The sequence below is a fragment of the Mesoplodon densirostris genome, chromosome 18 (assembly GCF_025265405.1).
Source record: "Mesoplodon densirostris isolate mMesDen1 chromosome 18, mMesDen1 primary haplotype, whole genome shotgun sequence".
Lineage (NCBI taxonomy): Eukaryota > Metazoa > Chordata > Mammalia > Artiodactyla > Ziphiidae > Mesoplodon > Mesoplodon densirostris.
Window position 1 is genome coordinate 9756682 of NC_082678.1, and position 17163 is coordinate 9773844.

Sequence of the window (17163 nt, forward strand, 5' to 3'; positions counted from 1 at the left end):
GCGGCAAGAAGGGACTCGGCACTTGGTGCACAGGTGGAACCACAGGCGTCGGGCCACCTCTGGAGCAGGGCGGGGTGCGGGGGGGGCTGGGCAGCGGGGAGGGCGAGGTGACGGGGCGGAGGGAGGGCGCGGCGTGAGGATGCCGGAGGAGCTCAGGGAGGAGATGCCGAGGACGGCCCGGAGGCGCAGCAGGCAGGGCACAGCCTCCGCCGCCCACAGCAAACTCGGACCAAGTGGCCTCCGGTTCTTGGTGGCCCGGGGTCTGCTGCGGGTCGGCGTGCCCCGCTCTGGAGGGAGAAGGGCTTCCACCGGGGGCGGGAGGAGAAGGAAGGGGGCGGGAGGAGAAGGCAGGCTGCGGGAGTGGCATCCTGGGGGTTTCTTCCTCGGAGAAGACCGAGCGCTGGCCCCTTTCTCCCTCCCCGCAGGGTGGGGGTCCTGAGCTGAGGGGCTTCCCTGTGCCCCGCGGAAACCCTGTTTTGTTGAGTTCTGAAGGTTGGAACTGCAGCCACGATTTTGGCACCTCACAGACCTGGGACTTTAGGGCTAACCGGTTCCTTGTAAGGACTTGTGCCTCTTGGGGGACATCCGCCTGTTCCCAAGCCTGGGCCTCTGGCATCTCTGGAGTGTACGGGGACCTGGGAGGTGGCTCCTGAACCTCTCATCCCTCCCACGGCCACCGCAGCCACCTGTCTGCCCCACCATGCCTGTGTCTGCCGTGCGGAGCCCAGTCACCGCCTGTACCCCTCATGACATCACGCTGTCCCGAGTTCCCAGCCTCACCCCACCCCCCTTTCTCAGTAACGGACATTGTTTAGATGGGGAGGCACCTCCTCTAAACCAAGGGGGAAAGTCAAGGCGGGTGAGGACCGGACACGGCGGGGGACCTCAGTCTCTCGGTCTAAGTTGTACTCACCCAGCTGGCACGTCCTTCACGATGAACCTGATGACCTCACTCGGTTCCCTGCCCCTGCCCCCATCCCAGATGGGAGCCAGGGTGGGGTTCGCAGTGACCCTGGACGTTTATGCCTTGTTTCCTTGGAGAACCTTTTCTCCCAGAAGGCTTGGTTCCCTTCCTGTGCCAAGCTGGCAGCAGGTTGGCCGTCCTGGATGCCAGAGATGGCACGGGGACGGGCAGGCAAGGCCCCCAGGGCAGGACCACACTCCCTCCGTTCCTTACGTCTGCCCCAGCTTGTGACTGCCAGCCTCTCAAGAGAGCCCAGCCACTGCTCAACCCCAAGAGCGTATAATCAGCCCTCACCCCAAAAAGGGAAACATGCCCCCTCGGAAACGGTTCTTCCCCCAGTCTCGGCTGGAAGCAATGCTGTCTTGTCCTCCTGGAGCAGCTGAACATATACATAGATGTCGCCCCTCCCTCCCCATCTGCACCCTGTCGCGTTGTAGTCGGATTTGTCTGTTTATGCTTGGATTCACCAGAGTGACTATGATAGTGAAAAGAAAAAAAAAAAAAAAAAGAAAAAAAAAAAGGACGCATGTATCTTGAAATGCTTGTAAAGAGATTTCTAACCTAACCCCCTTGGGAGTCCTAGATGTCTCTCACCTCCCAGCTGGGACTTGGATCCAGAAGGCCAGTGTGACTCTCTTCTGTGGGGCCTCCCAATTTTTGAAAGACTTTCATCAACATCTGGGACCCAACAGAGCCCAGATGCTGACATCTGAGAACCCTCAGCTGCAAAGAAGGCCTGAAGCACAGGAGGAGGAGAGAAGCTATGGTACCCCCTCCCCGCCCCCGGGGCTCCCTTCTGTCAGGCAGGGGGCAGTGTGTCTTGTGGTGAAGATGGCCCTGGAGAAGCCCCACAGCAGCCCTGAGAGAGGGTCATACAACTAACTCCCTGCGTCGCGAGTGCCGGCTGGGGAAAGGTCTGCAGCCCACCCCCCAGCCCAGGGTCCTGCTCCAAGCTCTCCCGCAGGAAGGCTGGCCCAGGCCTCCCCACACGGGGCCTGACGGCCACAGCAGGGGTTGGGATGCACTGCCTGCCCTGGACTGGCCCCCGGGGCCTGAGCCGCCTGACAAGGGTGACAGGTCAGGAGACACCATTTCCAAATCCTTGGCCAGAGCCCCTGCTGACCTTGCATGAAATCCACCTCCTGCCATGGGGAAAGGGAAGCAGCCTTTGTAGAAATCCAGTTTGAAGAAAATCAGCCACCTCGGCCTGGTTCTGCCACTTCTGATTTGGGTACAGTTAAAGGCAACCGTTTGGGGCTGGGTGGTTGGAGTCCAGGGCCAGACGCTTCATCTGCAGCCAGAGGATCATCTGGGCCCAAAACTTCCCGCAGTGAGGCTCTCCTCTGTCCTCTGAGTCCCAGCTGGTCTTGGAAGGGTTCTGAGGAAGAAAGAGGAAACTTGGTGTGAAGATCTGGTGGCTGTTAGAGATGCAGCCCCTCATTACTGCCACCAATTCTGGCTGCATTTCTTGAACCTCTCCCTGCACAGTTCCTTATTCCGAGGGCCTTACTCAGCGGGCACCTCGTGTTGCGTGGGCTGTTGGGAGCAGCCTAAACATCGTGGTTTAGGGTCATCAGGTCAGTGGTGGCGGGGAGCCTGCAGAGCGCAATGCTGGATTAGAACCGTAAACAAGGACACCCCGCCCCCCCCCCAGGGCTGGGCACTCCCCCACCGCCGTTTCTTCCAGGCTCGGTGTCCCTCGGGTGGGCTAGATAGGATACACTATCCGCCTGGTCGCTTCAAGCTCTGCATTCACTTTATCAAAAGTTCCATTTAAACTGACTTCAGTGGTGAGACTGTATCCTGTTTGCAACTGCGTGTTGTGCTCCTGGTGGGGCCGTGGGGGGAGAGGAACCTGTAGGAGAGTTACCTCTGGGCAAAGGGGAGTCTTGGAGAGCAGGAGTCCAAGGCCTGGTAATACTTTTCTTCCTGATTTCAACCACGTGTGCTAGAGGTCCCTTCGGATTTCACCTTCTCACCGACAGTTGCCACAGGCTGCCAGCTAGTTCCCATCTCCTTCCCGGCCAGGTGCAGGCAGTGAGGCTTGTGGAGGAATCTGGAGATATGGTTGCTGTGACCTGCTGCCCTTTTTGCAGGGTTCCCAAGCCCGCAATCAGGCCTCCCAAACACGCTGGCATCCTCTCCTTTAAGCTGCTGGCACCTCCACGTCACCTTTCCCACCAGCTCCGGACACACAGCCTGTACTTCGAGTAGCTGCTAAGATCTCGTCACCCTTAAATCTCTGTCCTCCAAGGAAAGCAAAGAGGCAGGGATGAGGGCAGAGGTGGAGGTCATCAGCTTGTCCTATCTACAGATCTGTGGCTTCAAGAGACTTCTGGTTTCTCTTCAGCTTTGAAAAGGGTTACCCTGGGCACTGACCCAGAGTCTCACCTCGTAACGGACTTAGCCCCATGAATTTGCAGTGTCGCACAGGACAATTTCTGGCACTTGCAAGTCCCATGATTTCTTCGTTAATTTTGAGGGTGGGGGGAGGGACATGAAACCATCTTAGCTTAGCTTCCTGTCTGTGAATGTCCATAGGGTGTATTGTGTGTTTTAACAAATGATTTACACTGTTGCTGTAAAAGTGAATTTGGAAAATAAAGTTATTACTCTGATTAAATAAGGTCTCCATGTATGGATTCAAAGGACCAGAAAATGATGTATGATTTGCAGGTCCCTTCCCAGCCTTAGAGAACTTAGCTCAGACAATATTGTTAAAACCTGGACATCGGGATTTACTAGCTGGGTCTGGGGCCCTGAAGGTGAAAGAGCTCTCAGACTTGCTCATTTTCAGGTGATTCTCTCATTCTGGTGCTGGCAAACCATCCTGGTCCAACTCAAAGGGCAATACCCTTGTGGGTGAGCTCCCAAGGCTGCACTCAGTTTGTAAGGCCCAGCCCACTGTATTCAAACCTGAGAACGCTGGGGTGGCTCTAGGAACCCTTTCTACCCCTGGCAATTAGCCTAGGGGCCTGGGGCTGAGGCAGGACACTAGGCCAGTCAGCTGAATGAATGGCTAGATGCCTTCCAGGATTACAGAGCTGCTCTCCTCTCTCCTTTGAGCCTTATTATAGATTGGAGAGTGTTTGCTAGATCAAGATAGGGATACGAGGTAGCCCTTGGCAATGCTACAAAGGAAAACAGAGCAGAACCCATCATATTACTATTCCTTAATAATTAGGTCAAGGTCCTAACACTCAGGCCTCTGGTTTTTCATACAGTTTCAAAATACTACTTTTCTCAGCTTTTCCTGCTGTGCTTTAGCCACTGCAGGCAGAAGCTTAAGTAGAGCAGGTCTTAACTGCAACTATAGAAGCAGCAACAGGACAGCCAAAGAGAAATGCTACCTCAGAACTCGTAGGTTTCATAGTCAGGAAAGGCAGCTGCATTGGCTGTGTCAACTTGACTGCTATGAAAAAAAAAAAGAAAAAGGAGAAAAGGAAGTAAAGAGAGTCGCAGGCCTGCCTACTTATTCATCTTGTACAAAGAAAACCAAGCATAGCCTCCTCAGAAGAAAACTGTTGAGAACCAGCTCAGGTTCCACGCAAAGTATATACATGTCTGCAGTGACCTCAACACCAGAAAAGGTGGATGATGCAAAGTGAAATCTCCATTAAAGAGCAATTTAAAATAGATTAAAAAATGTCACAATGCTGGCCAGCCTCACTAGAGGAAGGAACATTAAGAGCAGTGGATCAATTACTTACATCCAACAACAACAACAACAAAAAAAGACGATTTACGAAGGTGCCCTTCCTCCTGGCGTCTCTTACCCCTGCCCCGGTGAGAACCACTCTCTCTCTCTGGTGACCATCAGAGGACCCTGCCCGGTGCCCAGAAAACAGCGGAGACTTCCCAAGGTTCACAGCCAGTCGGAGGACCCAGAGAACTGCTCCTCAGGGAGGCTCCTCAGCCACCACCAGTACCATGTCCAGTAACAAGAAGGGCCTGGCATACATACAACATTCTGTAACTTTTTTTTATTATTTTTTTCAATTTTTCCTTCCTTTTTTTTTAAGCACTAGTCTGTGCTTTGCGAACAGAATCAAGACATTAACAAAGATCAGCTTCTCTGAAGAAAAGCATTTCTATAGAACAAAGACAGCTACATGTTTCGCTGCCAATACACAGCTCAAAGCAGGAAAAGAAAATATTTACAAAATACAAGGTTTTTTTTGTTCTTTTTTCTTTTTTCTTTTTTTTTTTTTTTACAATGCTAAAAGGGTTATTCAGAATTTTCAACCTTATAAATAGAAGAAGCACTTTATGCATAGGGATATGGTGCATTATTGTTTTTAAAGAAACAATGACAAACCCTTTAACTTGCAAACAGAATCAAAAAAAAAATATCACTAATGTTGAAAATTGTGAAAAAACCCCAACCATTAAGCAGTTTGTCTACTATTTTTATACGATTACAAAATGGCAAAAAAAAAAAAAAAAAAAAAAAGAAGTCCTTATTGTCCCCCTTTTTGGTGATGTGATCATAGATGAGACAGGCACAAGGTTAACCCGGGGGGGTGATGGGGAGTGATGGGAACCATAGCTCGGACCAGACAGTGTTCCACAGGCGAGGGAGCTCAAAAGAGGAAGGACCTGACAGACACTGACAGGGAACTGGACGGGGGTGGGGAAACATGATCAAACGACTCAGTGAAAACAGAATTATACAGGAGAGATGGCTGCTCATTTCCAAGACCCCCTAGAGTCTGCAGGGGAGTGGGAAGAGAGGTTAAGTAGTCCTAACCCCACCTCCATAGACCAGGTCAGGGGGGGAAACGTTCCAAGTGGAAGGACTGTGTGCGTGGGTGTGTGTATGGTGTGCGAGAGCAGGTGAGAGGACACGAAGATGCAGGATGGGGACCTGAGCAGCTGCAGCCAGGTTACCGCAGTTAAGGAGTCAGAACAGAGATGACCGAATACAGAGGAAACCCAGAACAGGTCTCCAAGACCTGGGTGACAAGGGGAAGCCATTCTGTCAGCTGAGAGCTGGGTGAGAACAGCTGGCGGTTCAGGCCAAGAGGCTCTGGTGGAGGTGCTCCAGCACAGACGACCAAGGGGACCCAGCCGGAAGGGCCGGAGCTGAGCCAAGCAACAGAGGGGACGGGGTACGAGCCCAGAGCACACTGCTCTCTCCCACCCTAACCTCAGGGGGCGATGCTGAGCTGGAGGTTCCCTTCCCTCTGCCCACCTGGCTGTCCCACCCTGCCCACAGGGGCGCGCGAGAGGGGTGATCATCCAACATCGCTAAGTCCAGTGATTCAACAGTGCAGAGGATGTGCCAGGACCAGGCCAGCAGGGTCTTATCCTGAACTGTTTGCCAACTGGAGGAAGTGCTCAGGTGTGTGACGATAAAACATGGAAACCAAAACATAAACAAAACAAAAATCAAAACAAGAAAGCAATGATCGAAGTAGAATCTAAATTCCTTAAATTCACTAAAAACTGTGAAAATTTTCGGCATATGATGTTTGAATATCAAACGCAGAGATTTCTGAAGCTTTAATGCCAGTAGTGAGTCTGTTTAGATTCTCACATCCCCCTCATCTGTGAGTTGGACGCTGAGCTGTGACCGCTGCCGCCAGGTGCCGACTCTTGAGGGGGATGAGGGGAGGCGAGGTGGGTGCCACCTCTGTCTCCCGGCCAGTCTTGCTGCCTGAGGTGCGCCGAGTGCAGCGCGACGCCCGTTCCTGTGCATCCAGTTGGTCCTCACTCTCTGCCTGGGGACTATAGGCCAGCGGGAAGGTTCGCCGCTCCCACGGCTGGACAGACTGCGGGCAGACAAGACGCCTTGGTGAGGACCCAGCCCCAGCCCGCCTCCCTCCCCAGACACACGGACTGGGGGCCATGACCAGGCTCTCTAGAGTTCCTGGGCTGGCCCAGAGAACATGATCAGAGTGGGCAACTTTTTAACGATGGCCAGTTCCATGGTACCTTCAGAAAGTCAACTTCAAGTTCAGTCCCCTGTCCCCTTCAAAGTGGGGGGGAGGGGGGATCCATAAAATGAAGATACACGTTGAGCAGGTGCTGTCCCCCAACAATCCCATCCGCCACCCCGCTAATCCCACGGAAAGGCAGCGTTGCTCACCTGTTCATCGAGCCCCAGCTCTGGTGTGGAACAACGGGTGTCTTCGCTGGCCAGGTGTCGGAGAGTGTCCCGCGCCACGGGAGTGAGGGGGGCCGAGTGCAGTTCTGGGCTAATGGGGCTCCTGGGGGACTGCCCGTGGGAGAACTCAGACAAAGACTGGCTACTGCTGACATCAGGGGAGGCGGGTTGAGGGGTGGAGGGGTTGGCACTGCCCAGCTGGGGCGTCGTCCGGCCGTCTGATGACCTGTAAGACCTGTATACCAAGAAGCGCAAATCTGAGTGCCTGGGTAATAGGGGATTTCTTATGTGTTTGTTTTTTGAGTTGGGAGGAGGCATGAAAAAAGGTTCCCAACCAGAGGAGCTGAGGCAGACGGACACCAGCAGTTCTCTCCTAGGAACCACAGACCCCTCACTTTCTCCCACTGCTGTGCACACGGGCAGGCACACAACACGGCATCCAAGAGCTGTGTACGCCTGTCATCCCAAGAAAAGGCCACGGCCGAACAACGCTGGGGGTAATCCCTGGCTCAGTGCCCAGTGGATTCACAGGGGAAGGGGAATTAGCCCAGACTTTGAAAACTGTAGGCAAAGAAAAAAGCAAAAACAAGAGCCCTAAATATTTCTACTTGAGAATCCTGAGGGCTTCTCACTGTAACACTGAAGGGAGAGAGGGTAGGACAGTTCTTCCAAGTAAAGCAAGACCACAAAAATCAAACTCCACTGTTCAAAGGAAGGTTAACTTGTGGTGAGGCCTCCAAAGCTCCTCTAATCCAATCACTACAACCCCCAACCAGCCTCCAAATGCCACAGACAGCCTACTCCTGGACCCCGGGAGATCACCGGAGTTTGTTAGGACTGGACAGTCACCACTCAGCAAGGGTCCAGCATTTGACTGCTTATACCCTCATCAGTCCCAACACACACCACAGAACGTCTGCACTCTCAGCCATCAACAGGGAATGAATACGAAGAACAACTAAGTGGCAACTCCATGGACACAGCTAGGGTCCCAACTCCCCGCTGACCCTCCCTCCACAGGCCCTGGAGGCCTGTGCCTGCTCCATCACCTGCTGCCCCGCCGCTGAGGTGGCACACTCGTGGTCCACAGCCACCGAGCCCTCTCCATCTCCTCACATTTGGCATGCAGGGCGGCGAAGGCTGCGTCAGACAGGTCCTCGATCTGCAAAAGAGCATCTTCATCGATCCCCTCTTTCCTCCAGGAAGTCAAGTTTAAGCATGTAGACCAATTCTAGAAGCATCCCCTCCCCACACTAGGCTCTTCCTGGTCAGGACAGGAATACAATGAGCTTGCACTTGACACCCACCACAGGTCCTGAGGCATCTGCAGTGTGTGCACCCACGAGTGTGTGTGCTCTTCTAAGAGGGAAGGCCCACGCCATTACCTCCTCATTCTCCTCGTCAGGACTCCCCTTCAGAGACCGAAGATCAACCTCCCGCCAGCTGCAAAACCAGGAAGGAACAACTGTGAGATGGCAGGCAGTCTGGGGCAGGATAAGTACATCCGTGCAGGAACGAGAGCTCTCCACCTGCAAGTGACACTGCTCTCTGCTGGGCCTGCTTAGCCCTGGGGCCTCTCTAAGAGGTCCCACACTCAAATGCGCACAAGGGGCAGAAAGAGGGGAAGCAGGCTGAGGGCGGGACTAGAGCTGGGAGACCGACAAACTCAAGCAAAAGAACCTGTTTAGAGGGGACCAGCACCAGCCAGCACCAGCTGATTGCTACCACATGGGAATGCATATACAGGGTTGCCCAATCTTTTGATGTATCCACAAAAGCTGGAAATAAACATTCATATGTGAAATCTTGCTTTGATGCTAACAACAAATTCAATATTTTAAAACATATTTGTATGCATCAAACAAAACATGTCCATAGCCAGTTTGTGGCCTGTGGTCTGGTTGGTGCTCATATAATGGAAGAAAATTATGTAAAGAAATAATAATTTCACTCTGATCAGGCAGACCTTCTCTTAAAGAGAAGACAACAGCCAAGGCTAGGCCCCAAAGCTCAGTGACCAGAGGAGAGGGAAAGGGGCAATGACAGGAAGACCAGCAAGAAGAGCCCATCACCCGGGGCCTCTACCTGGGAGTAAGGATCTCCTTGTACTGTAGCTTCTCTACACGGGTGGTCGCAGCGACGGACATTGGGATGACGATGTTGTTAATGTCGAAGGAGCTCTCTCCCCTCCTCCTCCTTACTGGCTGCTGTAAGACGAAGGCAAGTGTAAGAGGGAGGAACAATTCTACATACCTCAAATCATACATCTGAGATTTAAAACAGGATCACCAATAACCAGGAATCTGGGTCTTTGGGTAGGGCCCAGGCAGGGATGGCAGCAGCTGCTTGCACCTAGGAGGTAGACCCACAACAGCAAGGTGCTCAGGGGAAATACTAAGTGGTCCTGAGGAGTATCTTCCGTCCACAAGTCTCACTCGCACCCTCTTTCTTCATGGGCTCACGTGAAGAGACTTCTGTTGAGGCTTACAGGGGTGGGTATCCTGGGGCCTTCAGTCAACTGCCACGGTTTCTACTCCTCCACGCACAGCCTTATTAACAACCCACCCCCCAACTAAATCCTCCTTTCTGCTTCCCCTTTTATCTCTGTCTATGACACAGACCCATGGGGGATCCTAAAAGCAATGCTTCAGCCTAGTGGTGATTCTTCAGGTTAAAAAGGTGAGTTCCCCTACCCTGAAAGATGCCCAAAAGGACAGGCCCAGCTCAATGGATCATCTAACCTTGGTTGTCATGGAAGCACCTCCTTCTCGTAGATCTGAACTCTTCAGCTAAATCTGTACCCACCATCTGCTCAGCCCTTATGTGATTTCCCCTTTCTGGCTATTATTCTGAGGGAAAGAGCTGAGAGCGTTCTAGCTACACCAACAGAGACGAGTGGAGGGAAACGGATGAAGAAGCCTTGGCTCCACAGCTCACGCTCCTGGAGAAAGGAAATTCGCTCCTATAGGAAGTTAAGATCAAACTCTTGGGAAAGAAGACTAACAAGGATCCAGTATCAGAGGAGGAGGTGGGTATCTGCAGCAAGCGGGAGACCGGAGGAGGAATAAAGCAGGGAGCCAAGGGGCATGGTTTCTTAGATGGAGGGGCATGTCCATGAGCTGCCTGTGCCCAGAGAGCAAACACCCTGCCCTGAAACAGAGAGACTGGCGATTGAGCTGAGAGAGCCCAGAGCAAAACAGTGGGATGACAAACATGCTGCCATGGTGGCAATACAGCTGCAGACAACTCAGAGGCTACATCCAAACCCAAACCACCGAGCGCGGCCAGCCCAGGGTGAAGGAAGATGGGGGAGAGGTGGTTCCCTACAGCCGACCTCTCTACTCTCTGTTCCTAGAGGGGGATCTATGACTGATCCATCGTATCATTTCAGGACCTTCTCAGAAAATGGTGAAAGGCAGTGTTTCCTGGGCCAGGATGTTAGCTGCTGTCACCGAGGATTTCAGGTTATCTCAATGTCTTTTTCATCTCAGTCTCCTCCTCTGTTTGTAAGAATAGACCGTCACTGACTTCACAAATTTAGGGTAACTGGTTAACCAAAATGGTTGAAGAGACTTTTGCAAGTCTTGCCTGGCTAAGGATTAGTGACCTCACACCCAAAGGCCTCTGCCACATCTCTGCTGAACTTACACACCCCACTACAAGAAGTGTACCTTAAGAAAGCCTCAAGAGATAGCTTTCCCTATATCTTGGTCAAGAATGAATGTGAAACTGCTGGCAGAAACAGGTATGTACTTTCCCTGAATCGTCTTGGGCCTGCTGTTAGTGCCTTCGAGGCAAAGGGACAGGAGTGGGTTGTGGGGTTCAGCAGGCTCCAGCTCCCACCCTACATTTAGATTTCCCAATTGCATAAGGCACTCATTTGATCTAACTTAACTACTTTCTCCTGTTTAGAACGAGGTGGAGGGCAGGTGATGGGAATGGAAAGTGGTTCCCATACCTGGCTGCACGTCAGACGCAAGATGAGGAGTATATTTAAAAAAGAAAAAGAAAAAACAGGTTCAGGGCCCCCTCTCTTCTAACTACGAAGTCAGAATATCCAGGGCTTCCAAGAAAGAAAAGAAAAAAGGCCATGGAGGTGATTCTGGTGCATCTATCAGCTCTTGTAGCTTTCTGTGGGAGCACCACCACATACACCCCATCCCTCTCCTCCCCCACCATTTCTCCAGTGTCTTGTAGCTTCTCTACCTTATTTTAACTACCTGGCCTATCACTCTTCTTGCTATTATATAAATCCAGATTCTCTGAAAAAATCTGGCAGCAAGAGCCTTAAGGGTCAGCACAGTGCTATATACAAAATTTGTACTCATTAGACAATAAGTAAAAATTTCAAGTGATCCAGGCCTAAGTTTACATTCTCCAGGCACAAGAGGGCGGCAGTTGAAAAAATACTGAAGTCTCACCAAGTCTCAGAGAAGACTTCTATTAGAATTAGCCTCTTTAAAACAGTTTGGTTTTTCTGAGACCCCCTACTAATGGACAACTGAGTTAGCGATAGATACTACACCACCTGTGGACACAAAATCTGTGGGTGTGGGAGGGGAGGAACAAGGAGGTCTTTTGGAAAAGACTCTGTTTTTTTTTTTTTTGCGATACGTGGGGCCTCTCACTGTTGTGGCCTCTCCCATTGCGGAGCACAGGCTCCGGACGCGCAGGCTCAGCAGCCATGGCTCACGGGCCCAGCCGCTCCGCGGCATGTGGGATCCTCCCGGACCAGGGCACGAACCCACGTCCCCCGCATCGGCAGGCAGACTCTCAACCACTGTGCCACCAGGGAAGCCCAAGACTCTGATTTTTAAAGAGTAAAGACACAACAATGTGAAGAATATCTACCGGATCGCAGGAGCTCAGTGAGCACATTTTGTGGGCTTAGTCTTGATATAAGCTCTGAAGGGGCTTCAAAGCACCTGTATAGTCATGTCTGTAATGCCCCAACCTAGGCTCACTTTGTGCAGCATGATGGTAAGAGAACTGGCTCTGCAGTCAGACTGACTGGGTTTCAATCACAATTATATCCTCACAAGTCACCTCACTTTACGCAGCTTACTTAACCTTGGAAAGACTCAGTTTCTCTGCCAACAAGACGGGAATCTTTTATACCACCTACACCTCAAAGGGCATTCATTAAAGGATTGAATGAGGTAACACACATAATGCACTCAGCGCTGACACAACAAACATTACAGTTGTATTGTTTTATTTTTTACTATCTCCATTATTATTATTATTACTATATAAAGGACCCCTTTAGTGGGGTCCTACAAAGCAGCTACGGGTCTATGTGTTCAAGGAGGCACACACTGAGGAATTAAAACACTAGAATGATATTAATGTGAACGTGTGTCTGGAATGGCCATGCAAACAGCTTTCGGGGTGGAGTGTGGTACCGCAAAAGCTGATCAGGGGCCAAAGAGCCTGCCGTTACGCGCATACGACATGTCAGTACTGCCAGCGTGGCCTGCTGGATCTGTAATTCTGCTCTGTACACCTAAAAAACATGGGCTCTATGTCCTGCTTCCCTTGCAAGCACCCTAACACACCCGGTGTTTGTTCTCAGCACTCCAGCTCCACTCCCCAGGAGAGTAAAAACAAGGCAATCTAACGTCTCCAGTGCCCACAGGAGTCTCTCTTTTATCCCTCCTCTCGTGTTTACTTAGCCCGACAGAGTCGGAGTCACGATACTGTTGAGTTCTGTGCGAAACTTAGTCCCATGCATCCTGAATAGTCATAGATCACCCAAGAGGTTGTCTCTGCGTCAAGCTTTCTATGGCTGGCTCAGCTCAGATCCATCTCTACTGTGAAAAACAACTCAAGGAAAACAATGCCACGGAGGATCAAACAGCACCACTTTGGCGTGAAAAAGACAAATACGCCAAGATGAGCCGAGTCCCCGTAACTGCCCTGGCCCTTACAACCCTCTGTCTACACTGTCCTCCAGACCCACTGGAACGAGCTGTCACTGCAGAGGGGCTGCCGAACTCCAGGCAGGTACTTACAGACGTGCTGGCCGTAACCTGTGGACTAGAGCTGGTGGGTGCAGAGGTGTCTGATGACGCGGAGAGCTGTCGCACCAAGGGACTGTGTGGTGGATGGTGGGTGGCCGCCAAGTAGCTCGAACTGCTCAGGTCCGTGTGATGCTTCAACACTGCAGAAGTCAACAGAAAAGAGGAATACGTGGCTACCTCAACCTGCTCTACTTCCAGCACAAGCCAGGAATGCCAGCAATATGCAGTAAAGGCAAAAATGCTTTCTAAGCCTAAAGGATAAAAAGATGAAGCAAACTGGTTGACGGGAGGTAGGGATGGAGCAGAGGTTGCTACAGAGTAAGACGTGACCTACATACACTCTGCCTTCCTAGAAAGTGAAGGACAAAGCTAAGGGCAATTAGAAGAAGCCCAGGCTGCCCCAGAAAGCCCTGAGCAGGTGCAAACGAAGGCAGAGGTGCCGGGCCTGGCCCTACCTTCACTTCTCTCGGATGAATGGTCTCGCAATCTCATTTTGCTGTGGTTTGGGTCATGCACGGGTGGCGGCGGGTTGAGCGAGCGCTCTGCTTTGGGCGCTGTCACTCGCTCCACCATAGGCACGGCCCCCACATCGTCTAAGTGCTGCCTGTGGGTCCTGTCAGGCCGGGTTTGGTGATGGGACAGCTCTGAAGAGGGGAACAGAAAAAGAGCTGTGAAACACCTTCTCTCAATCTTTTCTTATTTGAGTTCCGAGCTCTTGAGTTCTCTCTAGGTCAGTGATAGACACCCAGGGCAGCAGGACAGTCCTCTGGGACTGAAGCTTCTGGCAAATAACACACTGGCCAGAACAGGCCAGGGAGCCCACAGGGCTCTCAACCAGAAAAAAATGTGACACCAGACTACAGAAGACAGCCTGCCCACAGATGGACCCAACGCCATGCCACAGCTGGCTGTTCACTGAGCCCCAAGATACATGGTGTCTGGAATAGCTTTCACAGTCCATCCGAGAGCATCTAAGACAAGTAGGAAAAGAAGACTGTGAGCTGAATTTACATCAGTCAACTGCTTCTCCCAACCCCGACACAGTGCCATGGCCATACCAGTAACCTGAGAACATAGAAGGAACAGGAAAGTAATTGGAGGACTCTCTGGACCCCTGAAACTTACTGGCTGTTGTCAGGAAGGAGTTGACCAACTTGTGCCTGTCTTTACGAGTTGGATCAGGGAGACTGCCTGGCATGGGTGCTCTGTGCTTAAGTGAAAACTTTTTTGGAGGTTTGATTTTGTCAAAAGGTTTGTTCTGCCATTGAGATTTCAGCATGCTCTGGAAGTGCAGGCTTGTGGGAACATCTGCAAGAAACACAAAACACTGCAGTTTTAGTCCAGACACCTGGGCTCTGGGCTCTTCTCTCACGAAGTGAGGCGTGTTCACAGCAACCCTGGCTCACCGGTGAGCGAGACCCACACTGCACCCTTCTTTTATTTGCCCAGTGGCAGGATGACCCAAGCAGGGCAAGCACTGTCATGTGGAAGATCTGTTTATTGGAACTTTACTGAAGGTCATTCTTTTATTCACAGACAAGTCACTGTTGCCTTTTATTTGCAAGTTCCAAACAAAAAAATCTAAAATACCTTTTGTTAGACTGATGAACTTTTCTTTGTTCCCGTGTTCCACTAAGTCTGTTAACTTTATTTGAAAGATTGATAAACATCCTGTTCTTATTCTTCTAGAAACTGAAATGTTTCAACCTACTTCTTTCTATCAACATAAAGTTAATCAGGATATATTCATTCAACAACTACTTACCGTCTATTATTTTATGAGACACTGTACTGGGTATACATCTTCCCCTAAATAAGAACTATACTATTCTCCCCGCTCCTTCCTCCAGACCCTCACCACCTCCCACCTGGGGATTACCTAGGTTTTTAAGTGGATTAGTTAATATCCAATATCATAAATTAATCTTTTAGACTTAATTATACTTTTGTACCTTCTTTGGGGGCTCACCACTGCTTCTTGCATCTTCCCCTTTTGTTAGTTTCCTCTTTTATTTTCCTAAGAATGTGGCCTAGAGTAATTTCTTTAGAAACAGTATTTCTAGATTAAAACCAGTTTTCTCTCAGACTTTAAAGCTGTTACTACAGCGTCGCCAATAAGACGGAATCTGGCTCATTCACTTGTAGGTGTTCTGTTTCTTCCTTTAAACTTTTTTTGGGGGAAAAAAGCTTGCTGTGGTACTCTATAGGTCAACTTGGGGAGAACTCTGATACTGAGTCTTTCAATCCGTGAACGTGGTACACCTCTCCATTTATTTAGGATTTCTTTAATTTTCTCTCATCAGTGTTAGGTAGTTTTCACTGTACAGTTCTTTAAAAAAATTTTATTTATTATTAATTAATTTACTTATTTAGCTAGCTGCACCAGGTCTTAGTTGCAGCATGCGGGATCCAGTTCCCTGACCAAGGATCAAACCTGGGCCCCTGTATTAGGAGTGCGGAGTCTTAACCACTAGACCACCAAGGAAGTCCCCATTGTACAGTTCTTATACATATTTTGTTAATTTGATATTTTTGATGACATTATACATGATAGCACTTAAAAATTTTTCAATTTATAATTGTTTACTGCTAGTATGTAGAAATACAGTAAGTAATCTTTAATATAGTGACCTGTATCCTGTGAGCTTGCTAAATACATTACTAAGTTTTTGTTTGTTGTTGTGTTGTCCTTAGAATTTTCTACATACACAAGTATGTCACTTACAAAAAGCTGTTTTACTTTCTTTCTAATTTGTATGCCTTTTATTTCTATTTCTTGTCCTATTATTCTGGGTAGAACCTCTAGTGGCAATCTGAAACTTACATTTTCCTTTTTATAGTCTCATTCTGAAACTTCACCACCATGGATGTAGGTGTGGGTCTTTTTTCAGGGTTCTGAAAAACTTTCCATGGTCCTTTTTAATCTGAAGACCAGAACATCTCTCTTTAGCTCCCAGTTCCTCCTGGGAATCATTAACCATCTGGGACATAGTCAAAGACCAAGCGCCTGGGACTTCCCTGGTGGCGCAGTGGTTAAGAATCCGCCTGCCAATGCAAGCGACGTGGATTCGAGCCCTGGTCCAGGAAAATCTCACATGCCATGGAGCAACTAAGCCCGTGCACCACAACTACTGAGCCCACATGCCACAACTACTGAAGCCCACATGTCTAGAGCTCGTGCTCTGTGACAAGAGAAGCCACCACAATTAGAAGCACTTGCACCACAACAAAGAGCAGCCCCTGCTCGCTGCAACTAGACAAAGCCCAGGCACAGCAACGAAGACCCAATGCAGCCAGAAATAAAATAAATAAAACAAATTAAAACAAACAAACAAAAAAGGTCCCAGCCCCTGAGTCCATACCCGCTGCTGTAGCACAGAATGAAACACCACCGCTTTATGGAAAAGGGGAAAAATCCAACCTAGCTATATTCCAAAACAAGTCCAAACTTATCACCCAGGCAAATGCCCAGGTCCCATCCTTACTTCTGTGTCCTTTTTCACGGTGGGCAAAGAATCTTCCCCTACCAGCTCCTACCCCATAGGAGTTTACTCAAAAGCATGTGCTTTGGGCTCTCCTTTTTTCTAGTTTTATTTCTTCAGTTATCCTGTTTGTTTTCCATCTTTCAAAAATCACTCCAAACTCTATTCACCAATGGCATGCCTTCTTTTTTTCAGAATTGTTAGAGGTTTACTTAGTGTATTTTCTAAACATTATTGGGGTTTTGGTGCCCAGGGAGGATAGCTTAATCTGAGCTAGGAAGGCGGGCAAAGAAGAGGGGAATAAATGAACATTTACTAAACCCATTATATTGTGGCTGGCATTGTGTATTACTTAATCTTCGTAACAATTCCATGATGTAAACATAACTATGCTCCCTTTAAAGCTAAAAAACAGATCCAGAAAGGTGAATTAACTGTCAAGGTTACACAGTTTAGTAAGTAACAAGCAACATTCAAACTCAGGTCTGTAAAATCCTAAAACCTATACTCTTAGCCACTACACCATGAAATTATTCTTTGGCCCAGAGAACGGAGCAGTTTAATTCTGGGGTGAAATGTCTCAAA

General features: G+C 49.8%; 1 protein-coding gene across 3 annotated transcripts in view; it reads right to left on the reverse strand.

The window, feature by feature from the left end:
- Positions 1–4973: 4973 nt before the first annotated feature.
- KANSL1 (KAT8 regulatory NSL complex subunit 1) overlaps positions 4974–17163 on the reverse strand; it is a 173381-nt gene continuing 161191 nt past the window's right edge. For 2 of the 3 annotated variants that reach the window (XM_060081671.1, XM_060081672.1), the window contains 8 exons: positions 14222–14404; positions 13552–13740; positions 13088–13236; positions 9159–9280; positions 8459–8516; positions 8123–8235; positions 7056–7308; positions 4974–6738 (listed from right to left, as the gene is read on the reverse strand). In XM_060081671.1, the coding sequence (XP_059937654.1) occupies positions 6511–6738; positions 7056–7308; positions 8123–8235; positions 8459–8516; positions 9159–9280; positions 13088–13236; positions 13552–13740; positions 14222–14404 (1295 nt within the window). In that variant the 3' untranslated portion in view covers positions 4974–6510. The remainder of the gene's footprint in view (positions 6739–7055; positions 7309–8122; positions 8236–8458; positions 8517–9158; positions 9281–13087; positions 13237–13551; positions 13741–14221; positions 14405–17163) is intronic. The other variant, XM_060081673.1, reaches the window with a different exon arrangement.